The sequence below is a fragment of the Symphalangus syndactylus genome, chromosome 13, assembly GCF_028878055.3.
Source record: "Symphalangus syndactylus isolate Jambi chromosome 13, NHGRI_mSymSyn1-v2.1_pri, whole genome shotgun sequence".
Lineage (NCBI taxonomy): Eukaryota > Metazoa > Chordata > Mammalia > Primates > Hylobatidae > Symphalangus > Symphalangus syndactylus.
The window spans coordinates 109,011,743-109,037,001 of record NC_072435.2 but is presented as its reverse complement, the minus strand read 5'-3'; the positions used below and the strand labels follow the sequence as shown (position 1 = coordinate 109,037,001).

General features: G+C 48.6%; 1 protein-coding gene across 2 annotated transcripts in view; it reads right to left on the bottom strand.

Annotated features, from left to right (window-relative positions):
- The window catches only part of PLBD2 (phospholipase B domain containing 2), a 32,796-nt gene extending 31,205 nt beyond the window's left edge, over positions 1-1,591 (bottom strand). Inside the window, exon 1 of one of the 2 annotated variants that reach the window (XM_055238313.2) lies at positions 1,247-1,591. In XM_055238313.2, the coding sequence (XP_055094288.1) occupies positions 1,247-1,536 (290 nt within the window). In that variant the 5' untranslated portion in view covers positions 1,537-1,591. The remainder of the gene's footprint in view (positions 1-1,246) is intronic. The other variant, XM_055238314.2, reaches the window with a different exon arrangement.
- Between the last annotated feature and the right edge of the window lie 23,668 nt (positions 1,592-25,259).

Genomic DNA, 25,259 nt, shown 5'->3' with positions numbered 1-25,259 from the left:
TTGATGTACCCCCCAAGTGCCACCAGAATGGGGGTGTCCTCGGCATCCTGTGTCTCCCTAACACCTGCAGAAGTCAATGCATGCCAGCAAAATGGATAGGGGCTGCAGTGGGAGGAGGCCCTTTCTGCTGGAGGGGGCACTGTGGTCTGAGCACAGACCACATCCTGGGCACATCCTAGTGCTAGGGTTCCCTAGCATCATCTGGGCACTAGGATACGACGGATGCACCCTGGGTTCCCTAAGATCCCCCAGCACAGCCTGATCCAGCGTCTGGGCCCTGCTGACAAGGCTTTGAAACTGATCCTTCCCACTCCCACTGACTCTGATTTCTCTTCTATCGCTGTCTGTCTCTCCCACTGAGTAGAGAGAGCTGCTCAGCTGTGTCCCTAAGGCCAACCATCAGGGTAATGAATAAATGAATGGGCACAAGCCCTTGTACAGAACTTGCAGCACATGACCACCCAACTAGAGCACATCCTCAAAATGTGGGCCACAGATGGGGAAACGGGAGCCCAGACAGGCGGAGGAGTTAGGTGAGACTCACACATCAGAATGACAGCCTGGGTGCCAGCAATAAAGATGGTGAGCATGGCTGCCAAACACAGCATCCAGCCAAGGACTTCCCCTTGGACCAGGACACAGAAGACAAGGGAGGAGCAGAGCCCTAGCAGGGCACTAAATGGGTCTATGTGACTTTAGGGATCCTCTGCTTTTGGACTAGCCTGGAACCCAGGTTCAGTCCTGCTGACCTGGCACTGGAAGGGAGGCAGGGGGCTGGCACCCACGAGCAAGCCACAGCCAAGCAGGTGAGAGTTAACCTCCTGCTGAGTTCTCATCACCCCTCAGGCCTGGGGACAGGGGGCTGGCCTCCATGGGGTGAGGAGGCAAAGTCTAGGGAAGGGAGCTGGTCCCCGTGAGGATAGAAGTTACCCACCAGCCATGGACCTGATCCAGATGCAGGCACTGCGGCCTCGGTGGTAGGGAACTGGCCTCTTGGGGACAGAAGTACTGTCACCACTGGCTGAAGGCAAGGGATTAGCCCCATGAGGTGAGGGATGCCGCAGTAGCCCGCTCCCAAACAGGGGACCTGGCCCACAGGGCGGTGCTGCAGCCTCTGGAGTAGCTGATCCCCAGAGAAACGGGCGCTCCCACCCGGCAAGAGGCCGGTCCCGGGAACAGGCGAGGTCCGGCGCCCACGCACCCCCCCTCCCCCGATGGCCCTGCGCGGGGACAAGCCAATCCTTACCCACTCTCGCGGATGGCGTTGGTGAGGTTGGCCCAGGCCACGGCGTCAGGGTGGCGGCCGTCCACCAGAAGCAGCTGGCCCGCCGAGGCGTCCAGGAGCACCGAGCGGCTGCGGGAGGCTGGAGTGACCCGCCCATCGCCCGCCCAGCGGCCCCTCGGCGCTGGGATCGCCCCCGCCAGGCCGCTCAGCAGAGGCCCGACCAGCAGGGCCAGCACCAGGGCCAGCGCCAGCGCCCGCGTCAGCGCCCGGGCCAGGCAGCTGCCTGGGGAGCCGTACATCTGGCCCACCATGACCGTACAATGCCGCGCGCCGCAGCCCCGGGTCACGTGACTGCGCTCCGCCGTGGGCGGGGCCGAGGGTGGGCGGGGCCGGGCTTGGGCCGAGCCCTTCCGGGGTGGGAGGGGCTGGGGAGAGGGGAGGCCTACGGAGCGGGACCCACCTTAAAGGGCCCTGCCGCCCCTTCCACCTACGCAAACCCAGTTTAGCACACTTCCCCAAACTTTTTTTTTTTTTTTTTTTGAGACAAGACAAAAATCTCCATCTGTCGCCCAGACTGGAGTGCAGTGACGCGGTCTCGGCTCATTGCAACCTCCGCCTCCCGGGTTCAAGCGATTCTCCTGCCTCATCCTCCTGAGTAGCTGGGATTACAGGCGCGCACCACCACGCCCAGCTAGTTTATGTATTTTTAGTACAGACGGGGTTTCCCCATGTTGGCCAGGCTGGTGTTGAACTCCTGACCTCAGGTTATCCGCCTGCCTCAGCCTCCCAAAGTGCTGGGATTACAGGCGTGAGCCACCGCGCCCGGCCAGATTTATTTTATGGTATTTGCCATTTATTTAATACAGTTATGCAGAGTCTTTATTCCAACTTTTCCTATTGTCCCTCAAGTACCCTTTTTTACGTGTGTGGGAAAAAGCTGTCTAACTACTACTCAAAACCTAGATGCCGTCGTGTGCGGTGGCTCACGCCTGTAATCCCAACACTCTGGGAGGCCAAGGTGGGTAGATTGCTCGAGTTCAGGAGTTCAAGACCAGCCTGGGCAACATGGTGAAACCCCGTCTCTACTAAAAATACAAAAAAGTAGCCGGGCGCAGTGAGGTGCGCCTATAGTCCCAGCTACTCAGGAGACTGAGGTAGGAAAATAACCTGAGCCCGGAAAGTCGAGGCTGCAGAGAGTCGAGATTGCACCACTGCACTCTGGCCTGAGTAACCAAAATGAGACTTTGTCTCAAAAGAAAAAAAAAAAAAAAAACCTAGATGCAATGAAAGATTAATGCATTTGACTGTATAAATTTTTTAACTTTTTCATGTCAAAAAACTCAATAAGCAAAGTCAAAAGACATCTGACAGACCAGGAGAAAGTATTTGCAACATATATCATATATATATATATATATATATATATATATATCAACATATATCATATAATATGTCAGGAACTCTTAAAATTTGAGAGGGAAGGCCAGGTGAGTGGTTCACGCCTGTAATCACAGCACTTTGGGTGGCCAAGGTGGGAGGAATGCTTAAGCCCAGGAGTTTGAGACCAGCCTAGGAAACCTGGCAAGACTCTGTCTCTATAAAATATAAAAATTAGCTGAGCTTGGTGGTGCACACCTGTAGTCCTGTTGTGGGAAACTGAGAAACGGAGAGACCAATAGAGAGAACAGGAGGATGTTTATTTTAAGGTACACACTGGCTCAGTGGATTCACATCCAAAAAGCTGAGCCTAGAACAAAGATATTGTGGGGTTTTTATAAGCGGGCTTACAGAAGTAAAACAAAAGTAGTTAATCATATAGTGCATAACTTGTGGCCTTGCATAGCTGGTGGCCTTGTAGCTGCGTCAAAAGAAAAACAAGAACTGGCTAAATAGAGAGGTTTGTAAAACATAGTCATGCTTAAGAGACCAAGGAAAGGAATAGCAATAAAAGAATTTGTCTTTCTCTCTTTTTTTTCCTTCAACCTTGCTCTGGAGGCGGGCGGTGGGGTGGAGGGCGGTGGGGTGGAGGGCGGTGTCTGGAGCCCATTCCTCTGGCCTTGGCTCTTCGGACCAGCGTTATCTTATAACTGTCCTTGAAGTGAGCTGCTAAGCAGGGGAAAACTTGTTCTTCTTTTTTAACCCTTGCCTTGCCACATTCTGGGCCTTAGCTCTTCTCTTGGAGTGAATACATGTAGTACTTATTATTATTATTATTTTAATTTCTGCCTCAGTGCCAGCTACTGGGAGGCCAAGGGGGAAAGGATTGCTTGAGCCTGGGAAGTCGAGGCTACAGTGAGTTGCACTACAGCCTGGGCAACAGAGCAAGACGTTGTCAAAAAGGAGAGAGAGAAAAGGAAGGGAAGGGAAGGGAAGGGGAGGGGAGGGGAGGGAGGGGAGGGGAGGGGAGGGAAGGGAAGGGAAGGGAAGAGAAGGGAAGGGAAGGGGAGGGGAGGGAGGGGAGGGGAGGGGCGGGAAGGGAAGGGAAGGGAAGGGAATGCGGGGGAGGAAGGATGGAAGAAAGAAAAGAAAGAAGGAAGGAAGGAACGAACGAACGAACGAACGAAAGAAAGAAAGAAAGAAAGAAAAGGTTTGAGAAGGAAAATGTGAAAACCAGACAGAAAACATGGGCAAAAAGCATCAGCAAATAATTCATGAACAAAGATGTAGAAGTGACCATTATATTTATGAAAAATGCTTGCTTCTTCCACTATAGGAGAAATGCAAATTAAAGCTACACTGAAAATAAACATTCAGAGAAATATATGGTGAGAGAGCATATATGTACCATTCAGGGTAACATGAAGCGATGCTCCTGAGTATCCAACCTCAAGCTTCAGGTGAAAACAAACTCTATACTTAACCATTCAAAAAAGAAGAGGCCAGGTGCAGTGGCTAATGTCTGTAATCCCAGCACTTTGGGAAGCCGAGGCAGGCAGATCATGTGAGGTCAGGGGTTCAAGACCAGCCTGACCAACATTGTGAAACCCCATCTCTACTAAAAATACAAAATAATTAGCCGGGTGGTGGCATGTGCCTGTGGTCCCAGCTACTGGGGAGGCTGAGGCAGGAAATTCGCTTGAACCCGGGAGGTGGAGGTTGCAGTGAGCTGAGATCATGCCACTGCATTCCAGCCTGGATGACAGAGTGAGTCTCTGTCCAGAAGAAGGAGAAGGAGAAGAAGTAAGAAATATACAATGAAAACAGTGCATGTAAAGACTGCTGAAATCTGAATAAGGTCTGTAATTTAGTTTTTTGATTTTTGTTTTCTTGGGTTTGAGACAGGGTCTCACTTTGTCTTCCAGGCTGGGATGCAGTGGTGCAATCATAGCTCACTGAAGCCTCAATCTTTCAGGCTCAAGCGATTCTCTCACCTAAGTCTCCCAGGTAGCTGGGCTACAGGCACCACCACACCTGCCTAATTTTTTTGAGTTTTTGAAGAGATGGAGTCTTACTTTTTTGCTTGGCTTGTCTCAAACTCCTGGGCTCAAGCGATCCTCCCACCACGGCCTCCCAAAGTGCTGGGATTTGTAATTTAAAGTACCATATCAGGCCGGGTTCGGTGGCTCATGCCTGTAATCCCGGCATTTTGGGAGGCCATGGTGGGAGGATCACTTGAGCTCAGGAGTTCAAGACCAGCCTGAGCAAGATGGTGAAACCCCATCTCTACTAAAAATCCAAAAAAAATTTAGCTGGGCATGGTGGCACACACCTGTAATCTCAGCTACTCGGGAGGCTGAGGCACGAGAATTGCTTGAACCTGGGAGGCGGAGGTTGCAGTGAGCTGAGATTGCACCACTGCACTCCAGCCTAGGTAACAGAGACCCTGTCTCAAAAAATTTTAAAAAGTTAAAAAAAAAAAGTTCCATATCAAAGTCAATTTCCTGATTTTGATATTTATACTCTGGTTACATAAGTTGTTATCACTGGGAGAAACTAGATAAAGAGTACATGTTTTCAAAAACAAAAACTTTAAATAAACTACACTGAGATATCATTTCTTTCTATGAGATTAAAAAAAAAAGTTTAGAAGCTTGACAACATAGCCTGTTGGTGAGCCTGGAGAAACAGGCACATGCACGTTGCTAGTGGGTATGCAAAAGACAGAAATAGTAATGTCTAACAAAACACCAAGGGCATCTACCTCTGACCCAGCAATCCCACCTCTAAGTATTTATCCATAAGGTTATTTATTGCAGCATTGTTTGTAATTTTAAACTATTGGAAACACTCTCAAGCCCATACATAGAAGCTTCATTAAATAAACCACACAACAGCTGGGAAATGGAATACTATGCAGCTATAAAAAAGAATGAGGTGGGCCGGGTGCGGTGGCTCACGCTTGTAATCCCAGCACTTTGGGAGGCCGAGGCGGGCGGATCACGAGGTCAGGAGATCGAGACCATGGTGAAACCTCGTCTCTACTAAAAATACAAAAAATTAGCCGGGCATGGTGGCGGGTGCCTGTAGTCTCAGCTACTCGGAGAGGCTGAGGCAGGAGAATGGCGTGAACCTGGGAGGTGGAGCTTGCAGTGAGCCGAGATTGCGCCACTGCACTCCAGCCTGGGCAACAGAGCGAGACTCCGTCTCAAAAAAAAAAAAAGAATGAGGCATGGTGGCTCACGCCTGTAATCACAGCACTTTAGGAGGCTGAGGCGGGTGGATCACAAGGTCAAGAGTTCAAGATCAGCCTGGCCGATGTGAGGAAACCCCGTTTCTACTAAAAATACAAAAATTAGCAAGGCATCGTGGCGGGCGCCTGTAGTCCCAGCTACTCGGGACGCTGAGGCAGGAGGATCGCTTGAACCCAGGAGGCGGAAGTTGCAGTGAGCCAAGATCGCACCACTGCACTCCAGCCTGGGTGACAGAGCGACACTCCATCTCAAAAAAAAAAAAAAAAAGAATGAAGAGGCTAGGCACAGTGGCTCATGCCTGTTGTCTCAGCACTTTGGGAGTCTGAGGTGAGAGGATCACTTGAGCCCAGGAGTTCAAGACCAGCCTGGGCAGTATAGTGAGGCCCTGTCTCTGAAAACAAATAAACAAAAAAATCCATTCAACTCAATAGAATGGAGAAAACCCCTAAAGAGGTTTTCTCCTGATTGTAGTTAAATAAATACAATAAATAATCCTGATTGTATTTAAATAAACATAAGCACACTAAAGGGAATAGGGGTCTGGGGAGAAGTAACCCAACTACCTTTTTTTTTTTTTTTTAAGACTGATCTCCGCTGGGATTACAGGTGTGAGCCACTGCGTCTGGCCCCAAGTAACTTTTTCACACAGTTCTTCAACTGCATAGTTTCAATCTAAGGTAGGAAGAGAAGGAGGGAGGGAGGAGTGGAGGGAGGGAGGGAGGGAGGGAAGAAAGGAAGGAAGGAGGGAGAGAGGGAGGAAGGAAGGACAACTGAATCTTAAATTCTTTTTTTTTTTTTTGAGATGGAGTCTCACTCTGTCACCCAGGCTGAAGTGCAGTGGTGCGATCTCGGCTCACTGCAACCTCCGCCTCCTGAGTTCAAGCAATTCTCCTGCCTCAGCCTCCCAAGTAGCTGGGATTACAGGTGCCCACCACTAATTTTGTATTTTTAGTAGAGACGAGTTTTCACCACGTTAGCCAGGCTGGTCTTGAACTCCTGACCTCAAGTGATCTGCCTGCCTCAGCCTCCCAATGTTCTGGGATTACAGGTGTGAGCCACCATGCCCAGGCTGAATTTTAAATTTTGTGTCATAGGTTTGTTTTTTTCACAGTAGTATAACAAGTTTGAAACCATTCTCTTGTATTTTAGGATTAAGCAAATTAATAAATATAGTGCTGATTTGGGATCCAGGTGTATCACCATAGGAAAAGAAAAATACAAACATGGAAAGCTACAAGCCCAGGAAGAATACTGTGATATTAGGCTGGAATTGGAGGTATCAGTAGGAACTCATGACTTTTCATATTTACATGTCAAAATCTGGAAACATATCTATGTCATTCCTGGCTCTGTCCACTGAGTGACACCAGGGGCAATGACACCCCAGAAACAACGAGTGTAGGCCGGGTGCAGTGGCTCACATCTGTAATCCCAGAACTCTGGGAGGCTGAGGCAGGATGACTTGAGGTCAGTAACTTGAGACCAATCTGGGCAACATAGTGAGACCTTTTCTCTACCAAAAAAAAAAAAAAATTCAGCCAGTATTGTGGCATGCACCTGTAGTCCCAGCCTCTCAGAAGGCTGAAGTAAGAGGATCACTTGGGCCTGGGAGGTCAAGTCTGCAGTGAGCCATGGTTACACCACTGCACTCCACCCTGGGCAGCAGAGCAAGACACTGTTTCAGAAGAAAGAGAAAGAGAGGAAGGAAGGAAGGAAAGAAGGAAGGAAGGAAAGAAGGAAGGAAGGACGAAGGAAGGAAGGAAGGAAGGAAGGGAGGGAGGGAGGGAGGGAGGGAGGGAGGGGAGGGGAGGGAGAGAGGGAGGGAGAGAAAGAGAGGAAAGACAGAAAGAAAGAGAGGAAAGAGAAAGAAAGGCAGAAAGAAAGGAGGGAAGGAAGGAAGGAAGGGAGGGAGGGAGGGAGGGAGGGAAAGGGAAGGGAAGGGAAGGAAAGGAAGGAAGGGAAGGAAAAGAAGGAAGGAAGGAGAAAGAAAGACGAAGGAAGGAAGGAAGGAAAGAAAGAAGGAAGGAGAGAGAGAGAGAGAGAGGGAGGGAGGGGAGGGGTGAGGAGGGGAAGGAAGGAAGAAAGAAAAGAGAATATAAAAAGAAACAATGAAAGCATCCAGTGCCCAAATCCTCGTTTCCACTCAAGGGATTCAGGGCTCTAGGAGAAATGGTTGACTCCAGGGTCAGAGAAAGTGCAAAGTGGGCCTGGAACATCTTGTTTTGCCCCAAAGCAAGGAGGTGCTCAAAGAATGATGGGAACATGTCAGAAAGGCCAGCAACCAGCTTGAAGAAGCTCCCACTGGCTAAAATTGAGACAGTTTGAGCATAAAAATAACAACACTAATGCATTTAGAAACACTGACTTAAATAAAAATCTAGGAGTGCTGAGGATAAATAAGTAAAAGGAAAGTGATTGGCCAGGGGGTGGAGGGAGACAATGACCCCAGGATGACTGTGTTCTTCCTTTCTGGAGAATGCCAACTATCAATATCAAAATAACGATGGTACCAGCCTGGGGAACATAGTGAGACCCCATTTCAAAAAATAAATAAATAAATAAAATAATGATAGAGTTAGAAAAATCATTTTACAGCCAGGCACAGTGGCTCATACCTGTAATCCCAGCACTTTGGGAGTCTGAGGCAGGAGGGTTGTTTGGGGCCAGGAGTTTGAGACTCTGTCTCTACAAAAGAATTAAAAATTAGCTGGGTGTGGTGATGTGTTCCTATAGTCTCAGCTACCGGGGAGGCTAAGGTGGGAGGATCGCTTGAGCCCAGGAGTTCGAGGCTGCAGGCTATGATCACACCATTGCATTCCAGCGTGGGTGACAGAATGAGACCCTGTCAAAAAAAAAAAAAGAAAAGAAAAGAAAAGAAAAGTCATTTTGCAATTATAGTAATGACTGATACAGCTGAGAATTGTCATGGATGCTAAATCAATTTTCATCATGACGGCCAGAGGGCTCACGTTAGACTGAAGTTGGATAATGCACCTCCCCTGCTCTAAACCCTCCCATGGCTCCCCATATCTCTAAAAACTAAAGTCCATACCATAACCCAGGAGCCTACAGATCTGACCTCCTCTTCCTTTTCTCTGACTCATCTGCCATCACCTCCCCATCACTTACTCTGTTCCATCCACCCTGGCCTCCTTGATGTTCTGAAAACATCCCAAGCATGGTTCTATTGCAGGACCTTTGCACTTGCTGTCACCTTCTTTGGAAGGCCCTTGCTAACCACTCTATTACTATTATTATTATTATAATTTTAGAGATATGGTCTCACTCTGCTGCCCAGGCTGGGGTGCAGTGTCTCGATCATAGCTCCCTGCAGCCTTGACCTCTTGGTCTCGAACAATCCTCCCACCAAAGTATTTCAAGTAGCTGGGACTACAGCACACACAACACACCCAGCTAATTAAAAAAACTTTTTTTTTTTTTTTTTTTTAGAGAAAGGGTCTTGCTATGTTGCCCAGGCTGGTCTCAAACTCCTAGCCTCAAGCAGTCTCCCCACCATGGCCTCCCAAAGTGCTGGGATTGCAGGCATGAGCCACCAAGCCTGGCCCTGATCACCCTATTTAAAATTGAGTCTTCTCCCCTAACTCCCAAGTGGCACACCTTACCACCTGCCACCCGCCATAATTTATTCTCTCCATAGCATCTAACACCATCTCACTCATTACTTATTTTGCTTATTATTTTTTTTATTCTTTGTTTCCCCAAAATTGAGTCTAAACTCCATGAGGCAGGGGTTTAGGGCTATGATATTCAGTGCTGTGTCCTCAGTGTCTCGACCAGGACTGGGCGCGCAGCAGGTGCTCCTTAAATATGTGTAGAATGAACAGAGCTTTTTCATTCTGACAACGGAAAAAGACAATAAGCACATAGATAAGCTGAGATGCAATGTTGGATAAGGACAAGTGCTGAGTTAAAACAGCAGGCTGAGTACATTGGAAATGACATGTGCTACTCCACACAAGGCATGCACCAGCCAGGGCCCTGAACACTCAGCTGGGTTTTGGTTTGATTTTGTTTTCAGACAGAGTCTTGCTCTGTCACCAGGCTGGAGTGCAGTGGCACAATCTCAGCTCACTGCAACCTCTGCCTCCTGGGTTCAAGGGATTCTCCTGCCTCAGCCTACCAAGTAGCTGGGACTACAGGCACACACCACCACACTCAGCTAATTTTTGTATTTTTAGTACAGACGGGGTTTCACCATGTTGGCCAGGATCATCTCCATCTCTTGACCTCAAGTGATCCGCCTGCCTCGGCCTCCCAAAGTGCTGGGATTACAACAGGCGTGAGCCACCGCGCCCAGCCTCAGCTGCAGTTTTAAAGAACCTTTAGGGGCCGGGCGCGGTGGCTCACGCCTGTTGTAATCCCAGCACTTTGGGAGGCCAAGGTAGGCGGATCACTTGAGGTCAGGAGTTCAAGACCAGCCTGGTCAACATGGTGAAACCCCGTCTCTGCTAAAAATACAAAAAATTAGCTCAGCGTGGTGGCGCCTGTAATCCCAGCTACTCAGGAGGCTGAGGCAGGAGAATCGCTTGAGCCTGGGAGGCAGAGGTTGCAGGGATCTGAGATCTCGCCATTGCACTCCAGCCTGGGCAACAGAGTGAGACTCTGTCTCAAAAAAAAAAAAGTCAAAAGAAATAGCATTTACATAGGAAACAACTACGACTCGCATACACTGAATCAGATAGGACTTTTCAGGGCAACCCTGAATAGCATCCCGGAAGGCAAGGGCAGGAGAGGTTTTTTATAAGGGATTTCCACAAAAAGTTGTTTTCGGAGGCAGTTCATTGGCTGGGCGGAAATCCTCTATCGCAATCCCATTCTGATTGGTTAGTTCATTAGGGTACTCCCAGCTAAGAGATGTTGAAGGCGGTGGATTCTGACTTCAGTTGTTAGCCAAACCGATTGGCACATTCTGCGATTTGACCTTCAGCAGGTGTGAGTGCGATCCTCCCACGGTCTCCCGACTCCACTTTAGAAAGCCTTAGCTGTAGCTGCGTCATTTTCTTTCACGGTATTTACATAATTCCTTCCCTCCCCGTCCCCTCCTGCACACTCACGAATGAAAGCTGGGGAAATGCAGGGAGCTGGGGTTTTGGGGTGGGAGGTGTTGTTCCCTTCTCTGAGGTCTGATAACTGACAGCTGAGGCGGTACAAGATCAGGGCCAAGTATTGGGCAAGGTTGGGTAGGCGTCTATGTCCCTGGAGGTCAGGAACAGAGGGAGCAAGGGAAGGAGGGAGGGGCCCGGTCTTGAAGGAGTAGGTGGAGGCCTCTGGAGATGGCCAGGGACACTGGGGAGTCACAGCTAGGCAGAGGACAGGCTGTGATCTGAGGACTGCTGAGGCAAATCCCAGCCACCCTAGCTGGCCTGGTGGCCCCTGCACTGCTGGAAGCTCTCCAGAAATTATTCCTTCCTCAGCCTCTCCTGGAGGGTGAAAGGAAACCAGAGTCCCCCAGACAAGGGACGCACAGCGGTCCTCAGCTGTGCTGATGGTCGAGAGCTGCATTGCTCCCACATTTGATGATCAAGACTTAAATTATTTTCTAGCCAGCTGCAGGGGCTCACGCCTGTAATCCCAGCACTCTGTGAGGCCGAGGCAGGAGGATTACTTGAGGTCAGGAGTTCGAGACCAGCCTGGCCAACATGGTGAAACCCTGTCTCTACTAAAAATACCAAAATTAGCCAAGCGTGGTGGCAGGCACCTGTAATCCCAGCTACTCGGGAGGCTGAGGCATGAGAATGGCTTGAACCTGGGAAGTGGAGGTTGCAGTGAGCCAAGATTGCACCACTGTATTCCCGCCTGAGCAACAGAGAGAGACTCTGTCTCAGAAAAAAATAAAATACAATAAAATAAATTAAAAAATTTACCAAACAGGCTGGACACAATGGCTCTGTGCCTGGAATCTCAGCACTTTGGGAGGCTGAGGCAGGAGGATCACTTCAGCCCAGGAGTTCAGGACCAGCCTGGGCAAGATGATGAGACTGTTTCTCCAAAAAAAAAAAAAAAAAATTACAAATAAAAAATAAATCACCAGCCAGAAGCAAGGGCAATCAGCATTTTCACCAGGCAGCGGTGTGGGATGATGGTTAGGAGTGTGATGGTTGATTATATACAAAGTGAGTCATTCTTGTCGTATCCAGGCAGAGAAGGCACTCAGAGCACAACGCACCTGCTCCAAGAATTAAATTTTGCAGAAGCCCAGCTGCTGAAACTGCCTGTTGTTACCCTAAGACCAGTTTTATCTCATAGCTACTGAAACACCCTGCTGCAACTCTAAGAGTAGCTTTACCCACCCCTGTGACTCACCAATCACAGCTTCCAGCTCCCCAAAACTTTGCTAGTGCCAATGAACTTTTTTTCAAGACAATACGTTTCCCTCCTTTTTTTTTGTTTTGAGACAGGGCTTGCTCTGTTGCCCAGGTTGAACTGCAGTGGTGTGATCATAGCTTACTGCAGCCTCAACCTCCTGGACACAACTGATCCTCCTGCTTCAGCCTCCCAAATAGCTGAGACTACTGGTGTGCACCACAATGCCTGGCTAATTTTTATTTTTATTTTTGGTAGGGTGGGGTCTCACTGTGTTGATCAGGCTAGTCTCAAACTCCTGGGCTCAAATGATCCTCCTGCCTAGGCCTCCCATAGCACTGAGATTACAGGCATGAGCCACCATGACCAGCCCCTTTCTCCTTTTTATAAAACGTCCAACCTGCTCTTTGTTCTTCAAACATACTGAAAACCACTGAATCTATGTGTATGCCCCAAATTGCAATTCTTTCTTCCCAAATAAAACACTAAATTTAGAGAGTCATCACTGTATTTTTATTTTACTTCAGCAGGAGCATGGAGTTGTGGAGTCAGACAGAATTGAGTTCTAAATCCGGCTCTGTTATTTGCTAGCTGTGTGACCTTAGGAAAGTGACCTTCCCTCTCTGAGCCTGGAAGAAATGAAAGCCTCTCGACACTGGCCCCTAGTGCCACCTCCTTAGACCTTCAGCATGCTTGCAGTCACAGACAAAGGGCAGACTTCACGTCTCAGTATCTTGGCCTGTCTACCTCCTTTCCCCAGCCCCTGTCCAGGGGCCACCCCCCACTTCCAGCCAGTTTTTGAGGTCCCCACCATCCAAGACCACCAGGCAGGCTGAGAAGATAGAGCTCCCCAAGCAGAAAGCACCCTGTATTAGTCCCTTTTCATACTGTTATAAAGAACTGCCAGAGACTGAGTAATTTATAAAGAAAAGAGGTTTAATTGACTCGCAGTTCGGCATGGCTGGGGAGGCCTCAGGAAACTTACAATCATGGCAGAAGGCACCTCTTCACAGGGTGGCAGGAAGGAGAAATGAATGCAGGAGGATCTATCAAACACTTACAAAACCATCACTCCCATGAGAACTCACTCACTATCACGAGAACAGTATGGGGGTACCACCCCCATGATTCAATCACCTTTACCTGGTCTCTCCCTTGACATATGGGGATTATGGGGACTACCATCAAGATGAGATTTTGGGTGGGGACACAGCCAAACCATATCACATGCAGACCCATGTCAGCAACCACCCACTCAGTGCTAAGTGGGTCCCACTGCTGTAACAGCATTGCCCCAGTGCATGGCCTTTGACCTTCCCTTCCTTCAGATCATATGACCCTCTGTGGTCATTGCTGTGCGTCATATGTGACCAGTCACCCAGGGTGTGCTGTGTCTGACGACTGAGCAATCTGTGTTCCCGTAGGTTCCACCCCTGAGAACAATATCCAACCTCTAGCTATTGAGCATGTATGTGTCCCAGGACCTTACGTGTACTTCCTCATTTAATGTTCACAACAACCCGAGAGATCCAGGAAATTCCTAGTGCCATTTAAAGATGGACGGAGATGACATGTGACTTGCCCAAGGTCAAACTGAAGTGAGTAGTGAACCTGGGTTGAGCTCATCCAAAGACTTCATTCTTTTTTTTTTTTTTTTTTTTGAGACAGTCTCACCCTGTAGCCCAAGCTGGAGTGCAGTGGTGCGATCTCCACTCACTGCAACCTCCACCTCCTGGGTTCAAGCGATTCTCCTGCCTCAGCCTCCTAGTAGCTGGGACTACAGGTGTGTGCCACCATGCCCAGCTAATTTTTATATTTTTAGTAGAGACGGGGTTTCACCATGTTGACCAGGCTGGTCTCAAACTTCTGACCTCAGATGATCCACCCACCTTGGCCTCCCAAAGCACTGAGATTACAGGCATGAGCCACCACACCAAGCCCCAAAGACTTAATTCTTATCCACTACATATAGGAGACCCCAAAATGAGACTAATGTGCAGAGTCTTCCCAAAACTGACTTAATGATTTTGTTAATGGCAACAATGGTAAGGTAAGAGCCCATAGAAAAGTACTCGAAGGCCGGGCGAGATGGCTCACGCCTGTAATCCCACCACTTCGGGAGGCCGAGGCAGGTGGATCACCTGAAGTCAGGAGTTCAAGACCAGCCTGGCAAACATGATGAAACCCTATCTCTACCAAAAATACAAAAAGACGTTCGCCTGTAGTCCCAGCTACTGGGGAGGCTGAGGCAGGAGAATCACTTGAGCCCAGGAGGCGGAGTTGGCAGCGAGCCGAGATCACGCCATTGCATTCCAGCCTGGGAGACAGAGCGACTTGGTCTCAAATATAAAATTTAAAAAAAAAAAAAAAAAAAAAGACCTGGGATCAATAGAAAGGAAAAGTGTGGGTTGCAATAAGAGGTTGTGGAGACAAAGTTTTATCATGCAGATGAGGCCTCCAGACAGTGGGCTTCAGAGAGAACAGATTGCAAATGCTTCTTATCAGATTTAAGGTCTATGTTGGTGTTAATGCTGGAGAGGTATAATGAGGCATGTCAACCCCCACTTCCCATCATGGACTTAACCAGTCTCTCAGGTTAAATTTTAAGAGCGCCCTGGCCAAGAAGGAAGTCCATTCAGACAGTTGTGGGGGTGCTTAGAAATTTATTTTTGGGCTGAGAGCGGCAGCTCATGTCTATAATCCAGTACTTTGGAAGGCCAAAGCGGGCAGATCACTGGAGGTCAGGAGTTCGAGACAAGCCTGGCCAACATGGTGAAACCCTGTTTCTACTAAAAATAGCAAAATTAGCTAGACATGGTGGCGGGCGCCTATAATCCCAGCTACTCAGGAGGCTGAGGCAGGAGAATTGCTTGAACCTGGGAGACGGAGGTTGCAGTGAGTCAAGATCATGCCACTGCACTGCAGCCTGAGCCACAGAGCAAGTCTCCATCTCAAAAAAAAAGAAAGAAACTAATTTATTTTTGGTTTACACAAAGTACCATAGATTGGGTGGTTTGGAAACAACAAAAATTAGGCTGGGCACAGTGTCTCACGCCTGTAATCCGAGCACTTTGGGAGGCCGAGGCGGGTGGATCACCTGAGGTCGGGAGTTCGAGACCAGCCTGACCAACATGGAGAAATCCTATCTCTACTAAAAATACAAAATTAGCCGGGCGTGGTGGCACATGCTTGTAATCCTAGCTAGTCAGGAGGCTGAGGCAGGAGAATCATTTGAACCCAGGAGGTGGAGGTTGTGGTGAGCCAAGATTGTGCCATTGCACTCCAGCCTGGGCAACAAGAGCGAAACTCCATCTCAAAAAAAAAAAAAAAAAGAAACAACAAAAATTTCTTTCTCATGATTCTGGAGGCTGGACAGCCAAGATCAGGGTGCCAGCATTGTGGGGTTCTGGTAAGGGCCCCTTCCAGGTTGCAGACTGCTGACTTCTTGTATTCTCATATGATGAAGAGAGCTAACTACCTCTCCAGTGTCTTCTTATACCGGCACTAATTTCATTCCTGAGGACTCCACCTGAATGACCCAATTACTTCCCAAAGCTCCCACCTCCCAATACCATCACACTGGGAGGGTTTCAATACCTGCATTTTGAGGGGACAGATACTTTTCATCCATTACAGGGGTAGAGGGCACGATTTATTTATTTATGTTAAATAATGTGGTTTTCAGACTATTAAAAAAATTTTTTAAGAGTCAGAGTCGCTCAGGTTTGAGCGCAGTGGTGCAATCGTGGCTCATTGCAGCCTCAAACTTCTGGGCTCAAGACATCCTGCCACCTAAGCCTCCCAAGAGGCTGGGACTGCAGGCAGGTGCCACCATACCCAGGTTGTTTTAAAATTTTTTTAGAGATGGGGTCTTGCTATGTTGACCAGACTGGTCTCGAACTCCTGGGCTCAAGTGATCCTCCTGCCTCAGCCTCTCAAAGTGCTGGAATTACAGGTGTGACCCACCACATGGGCCTAATTCCTTTATCCTAGAGAAAACTGATTCCACATATATTTTTCTAGACTGTTTCCCACACACAGATATAAATATATGTTTAAAATATACACTTGGGGGCTGGGCGTGGTGACTCACGCCTGTAATCCCAGAACTTTGGGAGGCCAAGGCAGGCAGATCACTTTGAGGTCAGGAGTTCGAGACCAGCCTGGCCAACATGATGAAACCCCATCTCTACTAAAAATACAAAAAAAATTAGCCAGGCGTAGTGGCGTGCACCTGTAATTCCAGCTACCCGGGAGGCTGAGGTAGGAGGATGGCTTGGGAGGCTTGAGGCCTTCTCTCAAAAAAATAAAAAAGAAAAGATAAAAGAAAAGTAAACATACACACACACACACAAACACACACACACACACGGGATTATACTGTATAAATGAGTCTCAAATCTGTTTTTTTAATCTATTATATATACTTTGTGTAGTATTTTTAAGAGATGCAGGTCTCAATATTTTGCCCTAACTGATCTTGAATTCCTGGACTAAAGCTATCCTCCTCCTTCAGCCTCTCTAGTAAGCTGGGACTATAGGCTTGCACCACTGCACCCGGCCTCTTTATGTAGTTTGTTTGTTGGTTGGTTTTTTCGTTTGTTTGTTTTTGAGACAGAGTCTTGCTCTGTCGCCCAGGCTGGAGTACAGTGGTTTGATCTTGGCTCATTGCAACCTCCTGGGTTCAGGTGATTCTCCTGTCTCAGCCTCCAGAATAGCCGGGATTACAGGCATGCACCACCACATCTGGCTAAAATTATTTATTTATTTATTTATTTATTTATTTATTTGACACAGAGTTTTGCTGTGTTGCTCAGGCTGGAGTGCAGCGGCATGATTTCAGTGCACTGCAACCTCTGCCTCCCGGGTTCAAGCAATTCTCCTGCCTCAGCCTCCCAAGTAGCTGGGATTACAGGCACATGCCACCACACCTGGCTAATTTTTTGTGTTTTTAGTAGCGATGGGGTTTCACCATGTTGGCCAGGCTGATCTCAAACTCCTGACCGCAGGTGATTCACTCTCCTCGGCCTCCCAAAGTGTTGGGATTACAGGCATGAGCCACTGCGCCCAGCCACTTTGTGTAGTTTTAATGTCATTGAAACAGGGTGTTAAATGGCTGCATAGCAAAATATTTCATAGGAGGTCCCGTGAACTCTTTGCTTAATCCCCTGTTTTTGAACACCTACATTGTTTCCAACTGTTGCACGATTGTGAAGATCACTGTGGTAAACATGCTGATGCTTAAGTCTTCTCTTCTTTACTTTAGAAAAGCTCCAAGAGCAACATTGGTGGTACAAAGGGTACATGTGTTTTCAAGGCTCTTAAGATTGACATTTATGGCCAGCAGCGGTGGCTCATGCCTGTAATCCCAACACTTTGGGAGGCTGAGGCAGGTGGATCACCTGAGGTTAGGGGTTTGAGACCAACCTGGCCAACATGGTGAAACCCCATCTCTACTAAAAATACAAAAATTAGCCGGGTGTGATGACAGCCACCTGTAATCCCAGCTACTCGGGAGGCTGAGGCAGGAGAATCGCTTGAACCTGGGAGGTGGAGGTTGCAGTGAGCTGAGATTGCACCACTGCACTCCAGCCTGGACAACAGAGTGAGACTCTGTTTCAAAATAATAATAATTTTAAAAAGGTTGACATTTATCAATTGCCAAGTCACTTTCTTCCCTCCCTCCCTCCGCCCCTCCCTCCCTTCCTTCCTTCCTTCCCTCCCTCCCTCCCTCCTTTTCTTCTTTCTTTCTTTTCTTTCTTTCTTTCTTTCTCTTTCTCTTTCTTTCTCTCTCTCTTTCTTTCTCTCTCTTTTTCTTTCCTTCTCTCTTTCTCTCTCTCTCTCTTTTTCTTTCCTTCTCTCTTTCTCTGTTTCTTTATTTCTCTGATAGAGAGCAGTCTTATTCTGTTGCCCAGGCTGGTCTCGAACTCCTGGGCACAAGCAATCCTCCAGCCTTGGCCTCCCGAAGTGCTGGAATCACAGGTGTGAGCCATGGCACCCAATGGCTAAGTCACTCTCCAGGAAGATTATTCCAGTGGAGATGCCTGCAGGCAATGACAATGAAAAACTCCCTCACAGCTGCTCCTGTGTGCTGCTGTTAGTTGGGCTGCCCTGAGAGGTAATGAGCACCCTGTCTCCGGGGGCTTTCGAGCAGGTGCTGCATGAAGGTTTTCCAGAGCTGCCATGATTGGGAGAGAACAAGCATTGGTTGGAGGTGAGACTCGTGCTGACTTAACCTTCCAAGTCTCTGGGCCTCTTAGACTAACACTGAAAGTTCTGATTTGAAGGGGTGGCCCGCCCCTCCACACCTGTGGGTGCTTCTCGTTAGGTGGGACGAAAGACTTGAGAAAAGGAATAAGACACAGAGACAAAGTGTAGAGAAGGAAAAGCGGGGCCCAGGGGACCGGTGCTGTGCTTACAGAGGACCCACACCGGCACCGGCCTCTGAGCTCCCTTGGTATTTATTCACAATTATCTTTACCATCACCGGTGCTGTGCTTTGAGATGTATATGCGAACCTCTCCATAAACCTTTTAGCAGCAAGCCCCATCTTATTCCTAAATGCGGTTTTCACAATTATCTTTACCATCACCGGTGCTGTGCTTTGAGATGTTCCATCGCCCAGGGACGGGCAGAAGACAAATGTTTTTCTTTTTCTCTAGATTAAAGAGAATGGTGATGACCTTTAACCATAAGCAGCCTTTAGGCACTTGTTTAACAAAGCACATTCTGCACCACCCAAAATCCTTTTAACCTTAAGTCATCACAGCACATGTCTCTTGCAAGGACAAGGTTGGGGGTAGGGTCACAGATTAACAGCATCTCAAATACAGAACTAAATGGAGTCTCTTGTGTCTACTTCCTTCTATATAGACACAGTAACAGGCTGATCTCTCTTTCTTTTCCCCACACTGATTGTCTCTCTTTCCTCTTTTGAGTTCCCCATGAAGCCTCACTACTTCTGCTCACAATGTCCCCAGGAAATTGTGTTGTGCCCAGAGCTGCCACCCGCACCCTGGGCCTCCTAAACAGGACTGCCAAGTGTCGGGCAGATCTGGCCTTACCCTCAGGTGCAGCAGGGCACTCTCCTTGTGGTGGTGAGGGGGACTCAGGATCACTCAGACCTGGGTACAAATCCCGTCTCTGCCATTTCTCAGTGGGTGCCTCTGGGGCAGGCCATTTCATCTCCCTGAACCTCAATTTCCCGTCTGTGAACTGGAGATCATTGTAGCTCTCACCCCATTGGTCCGTTAAATGAGACAAACATGTGCATACTCAAAATAAACGTTAAGTCTTCAATCATTATTTACAGCCGGGGCAGTGGCTCACACCTATAATCCCAGCACTTTGGGAGGTCAAGGCGAGCAGATTGCTTGAGGCCAGGAGTTCAAGACCAGCCTGGCCAACATGGCGAAACCCCAACTCTACTAAAAATACAAAAATTAGCCAGGCATGATGGCAAACACCTGTAGTCCCAGGTGCTCAGGTGGCTGAGGCACAAGAATTGTTTGAACCTGAGAAGCAGAGGTTGCAGTGAGCCAAGATTGTGCCACTGCCCTCCAGTCTGGGTGACAGAGCAAGACTCTATCACAAACAAACAAAACACAAATAGTAATTTACTTTTTATTGGTTTGGGGTTTGTTCAAAGATTCTGAGGACACGATTAGCTCACATGTGATGCTGTAGGCAAATGTCCACCCAATGGGATTTGAGGGTCCTTGCTCTTCCTACCCCCTAAATACAGCTCCCCTCTGCTGCCCATCATGCTGCCTCACATCCCACCGTGGGTCACCTCTATAAAGGAAGGCATGGAGGGAGATTGTATTTTGGATCTTGCTTTGTCACCCAGGCTGGAGTGCAGTGGCAGAATCATAGATCCCTGCAGCCTCAAACTCCTGGGCTCAAGCAATCCTCCCACCTCAGCCTTCTGAGTGGCTGAGATCACAGGTGAGTGCCACTATGCCTGGCCAATTTTCGTATTTATTGTCAAGATGGGGGTATTGGTATGTTGCCCAGGCTGGTCTCAAACTTCTGGCCTCAAGTGATCCTTTCACCTCTACTTCCCAAAGTGTTGGGATTACACGCATGAGCCACGTGCCCAGCCTTATATGCTCTTCTTATGATGTGACTTTGACAAACCTCCCACTGGGGGGTGGGAGGAGTGGTCTACGTTTCCTCTCTTTGAATCTGGGTGGGCCTGTGAAGATGGTAGAAGTGACAAGAAGTGACACAGTGTCATTTCCACAATGAAGTCATACAGGGCAATACAGCTTCTGCTTTGATGCCTGGAACCCCAGCACTGGCACCCTGAGATGCCGTGTAAGCAGTATGTCTGCCCTGGGACGGCCGTGCTCTAAGGAAGCCCAGAAACCAGCTCGCACGGAACAATCCCATGCAGAAGCCCTGAGGTGACAGGAAGAACAAGAAACATCTGGGCAACCAAAGGAGAGACTTGTGCCAGAACTGCCTAGCTGAGCCCTTCCCTCATTTTTTAGAGATAAGATCTCCCTATGTTGTTTTTGTTGTTGTTGTTTGATTTTGAGGCGGAGTTTCGCTCTTGTCACCCAGGCTGGAGAGCAGTGGTATGGTCTCAGCTCACTGCAACCTCTGCCTCCCAGGTTCAAGTGATTCTCCTGCCTCAGCTTCCCGAGTAGCTGGGATTACAGGTGTCCCCCACCATACCCAGCTAATTTTTGCATTTTTAGTAGAGATGGAGTTTCATCATGTTGGCCAGGCTGGTCTTGAACTTCTGACATCAGGTGATTCACCCTCCTTGGCCTCCCAAAATGCTAGGATTACAGGTGTGAGCCACCACGCCTGGCCTCCCTATGTTGTTTTAAGGCCAAGCATGCCTCCTGCCCTGGCCTCCTGACTTCCCAAATTCTTGACCCATGGAAACCCTGACAGATAATGAAATGCTATTGTATTAGGCCTCTAAATTTCGGCATGTTTTGTTATGCAGCAATAGGTAACTGATACAAGCACAAAATCCTTCTCAATTTTTTTTTTTTTTTTTTTTTTTTTTGAGAGGGAGTCTTGCTCTATCACCCAGGCTGGAGTGAAAGGGCACAATCACAGTTCATTGTAGCCTCAACCTTCCAGGCTCAAGCAGTAAATTGACATTTAATTTACTCTCTGCTAGACACTGTGTCAGGTCCTTTTACCTTCAGTAATAATGATAAATAATAATAATAGCAGCTTGGCCAGGCATGGTGACTCATGCCTGTAATCATAGCACTTTGGGAGGCCGAGGCGGGGGGATCACAAGGTCAGGAGATCAAGACCATCCTGGCTAACATGGTGAAACCCCGTCTCTACTAAAAATACAAAAAAATTAGCCGGGCGTGGTGGCAGGTGCCTGTAGTCCCAGCTACTTGGGAGGCTGAGGCAGAAGAATGGTGTGAACCCGGGAGGCAGAGCTGGCAGTGAGCCAAGATTGCACAACTGCACTCCAGCCTGGGTGACAGAGCAAGACTCTGTCTCAAAAAAAAAAAAAAGTAATAATAATAATCATAGCAGCTTCAATTTATTCAAATTTAACAAATGCCAGGCACAATGCTATGGGTTTTATTATATAATCTCTCTGTTCTTTAAAATTATAATAGTGGAGACAGAGTCTTGCTATGTTGTCCAGGCTGGGCTTGAACTCCTGGCCTCAAGCAATCCTCCCACTTCAGCCTCACAAAGTGCTGAATTACAGGTGTGAACCACTGTGCCCAGCCTACGTATAAAATCTCAGTCCTCACTATAGCCCGATGAGTGCTCTATAGGTGCTGTTTTCATCCCCATTTTCCACGTGAGGAACTGAGATTCAAAAAGACATAATAACTGGTCCAGGGTCAAATAACCAGTAAATGGCAGAGCTGGGATTTGAACTTGGATCTGGATGACTTCTAAGGCTGCTCCTAACATGTCAAAATGGCCTTTCTCAGCCTGGGGAATTTCGGCCCTAACCGAAATTCTGTCTACCAGAGCAGGGGTGAACCAGGGGCTATCCCAGGCCCCATCTATCTTTCTTCTCTCTCCCCAGGGGTTCCTCTCCCCGCCTGGATCTTTCCAGCAGTCTCTCAACAGATACTCATACTCTCCCCCAGCACCCCTTGCCTGTACTGGGAGACAGGGTGGTAGTAACCCACCTGCTCTGCTGACCTAGAATGGTGATATCTAAGCCTCACCCTAGCTACCAGCATCAGGCCCCTTGGGGAAGGAGGACTTCTGTTTCAAACTCAGCAATTCTGGAGTTACTTCTCAAGCAGCAGATGACCCCGGGAAAAGCTGACCCTAGAGCAGGCTTGGAGATTGTGACACACGGACACTACTGTGAACACCCCTGTGCTAGCAGCCTGGACATGGGGATGAACCTGGCCTGGTGCTGCTTTGAGGTGCTCCCAGCCTGTGGGGGACACGGAAAGGTAAGTTAATGCATTGTTGTAACAATGGAATAATTTTTATTTTTTATTTTTCTTTGAGATGGAGTCTCACTGTCACCCAGGCTGGAGTGCAGTGGCATGATCTGGGCTCACTGCAGCCTCCACCTTCCAGGTTCAAGCGATTCTCGTGCCTCAGCCTCCCAAGTAACTGAGATTGTGGGCTTGTGCCACCATGCCTGGCTAATTTTTGTATTTTTTGGTAGAGACGGGTTTTCGCCATGTTGGCCAGGCTGGTCTTGAACTCCTGACCTCAGGTGATCTGCCCACCTCAGCCTCCCAAAGTGCTGGGATTACAGGTGTGAGCCACCGTGCCCAGGCAACAATGGAATAATTAACAGGGACAACAAACCCTTCCACTGAGGGAGTGTTGACTCAGCATTCAGCATGGGGTTTGGGGCTCTTCACAGTGTCCTATTTCAGCCAGGCATGGTGGCTCATGCCTATAATCACAGCACTTTGGGAGGCCAAGGTGGGGGGATTGCATGAGCCCAGGAGTTCAGGACCAGCCTGGGCAACAGAGTGAGACCCTGTCTCTACAAAAAATGGACAAAACTAGCCGGGCATGGTGGTACACGAGTGTAGTCACAGCTACTTGGGAGGCTGAGGTGGGAGGATCGCTTGAGCCCGGGAGGTCAAGGATGCAGTGAGCCAAGATCACACCACTGCACTGTAGCCTGGGTGACAGAGGGAGACCCTGTCTCAGATAAGGAAAAACATCTGGAAAGACCTCAGGAGGTTGGTACTAGTATCACCCCCATTTCACCAAGATGGAAACTGAGGCTCAAAGACAGGCTCTAAGTGTTTATAGAAGGTCCTACAGAAACCTGGTGTTCTGCGATTCCAAACACATCATGCTCCAGATCACAATGTCACCTGCCCAGAGGTGGGAATTAAAGGTGTGCTCTGAAGGTGGGGAGCCCTGTGGCCATGTGGAGGGGTAGGGAGGAGGGAAGACTACCTAGTGGCAGTGACCTCTGAGCTGAGCCTGACAACATGAGTAAGAGTTTGTCAGGTGGAAAAGAGATAGGGTGTCATCAGGGCAGGGGGCTCGGAAGGAGCAGAGGCAGGTGGCTGTGAGCAAGAGGCCGATACTTTCAGGGAACAGGAAGCACTTCTGGGCAGGAGGCGGAGGTAAGGGAGAAAGACGATTTCAGAAAGGTGTGCTAGGGCTGGATGCTGAAGGGCCTTGAGTGCCAGGCTTGGCGTTGGACCTGGGTCCTGCCCATGACGAGGAAGCAGGTCCTACCCTAAGGATGAGAGATGGGGGGATTAGATGCACGCTAATGGCAGAAGTGGGGCTGCAGGCAGGAGTGGCCTAGGAGGACACACTCCAGCCTTAAGGACCCCAGGTCCAGCCCCCATGCCTGCCTCCTCCCACTCCCCCATCCCCCCAGCAGAAGAAAAGGCAGGATGAACAGAGCTTCCCCAGGAGGCAGGGAAACTGGAAATAGGGGGAGACACTAATACATCCATCAGCAGATCACTACCTCCTCAGTCTTGATTTGTTTGCCACATTCGTTTAAAAGTGATACTATGTGCCCCCTTTGGCAGCACATATACTAAAATTGGAACAATACAGAGATTAGCAAAAAGAAAACAAATTAAATACAAATTTTAAATATTAGAAAAAAAGGTGGGTGTGGTGGCTCACACCTGTAATCCAAGCAATTTTGTTACAGGAAAGGGGTCCTGATCCAGACCCCAAGAAAGGGTTCTTGGATCTCGCGCAAGAACGAACTCAGGGTGATTCCACAGAGTAAAGTGAAAGCAAGTTTATTAAGAAAGTAAAGGAATAAAAGAATGGCTACTCCATAGGCAGAGCAGCCCCGAGGGCTGCTGGTTGCCCATTTTTATGGTTATTTCTTGACGATATGCTACACAAGGGGTGAATTATCTATGTGTCCCCTTTTTAGACCATATAGGGTAACTTCCTGACGTTGCCATGGCATTTCTAACTGTCATGGCGCTGATGGGAGTGCAGCAGTGAGGACAACCAGAGGTCATTCTTGTCACCATCTTGGTTTTGGTGGGTTTGGGCTGGCTCCTTTACTGCAACCTGTTTTATCAGCAAGGTCTTTATGATGACCTGTATCTTGTACCGACCTTCTATCTCAACCTGTGACTTAGAATGCCTAAACCGTCTGGGAATGCAGCCCAGTAGGTCTCAGCCTCATTTTATCCACCCCATTCGAGATGGAGTTGCTCTGGTTTACACAGCTCTGACACTTTGGGAGGCAGAGGTGGAAGGATCGCTTGAGACCAGGAGTTTGAGACCAACTTGGGCAACATATAGAGACCTCGTTTCTACAAAAAATTTAAAAAATTAGCCTGGTTTGGTGGCACATACCTGTGGTCTCAGCTACGTGGGAGGATGAGGCGGGAGGATTGCATAAGCCCAGGAGTTCAAGACCAGTTTGGCCAACATAGTGAGAACATTTTACAAAAAAATGAACAAAATTAGCCGGGCGTGGTGGCACTTGCCTGTAGTCCCAGCTACTTGGGAGGCAGAGGTGGGAGGATTGCTTGAGCCTCGGAGGTCGAGGCTGCAGTGAGCCGTGACAGCTGCTACTGCACTCCAGCCTGGGTGATAGAGTGAGACCCTGGCTTAAAAAATAAGAAAAACAAAGCTATGCTACTAGAGGGGAATGC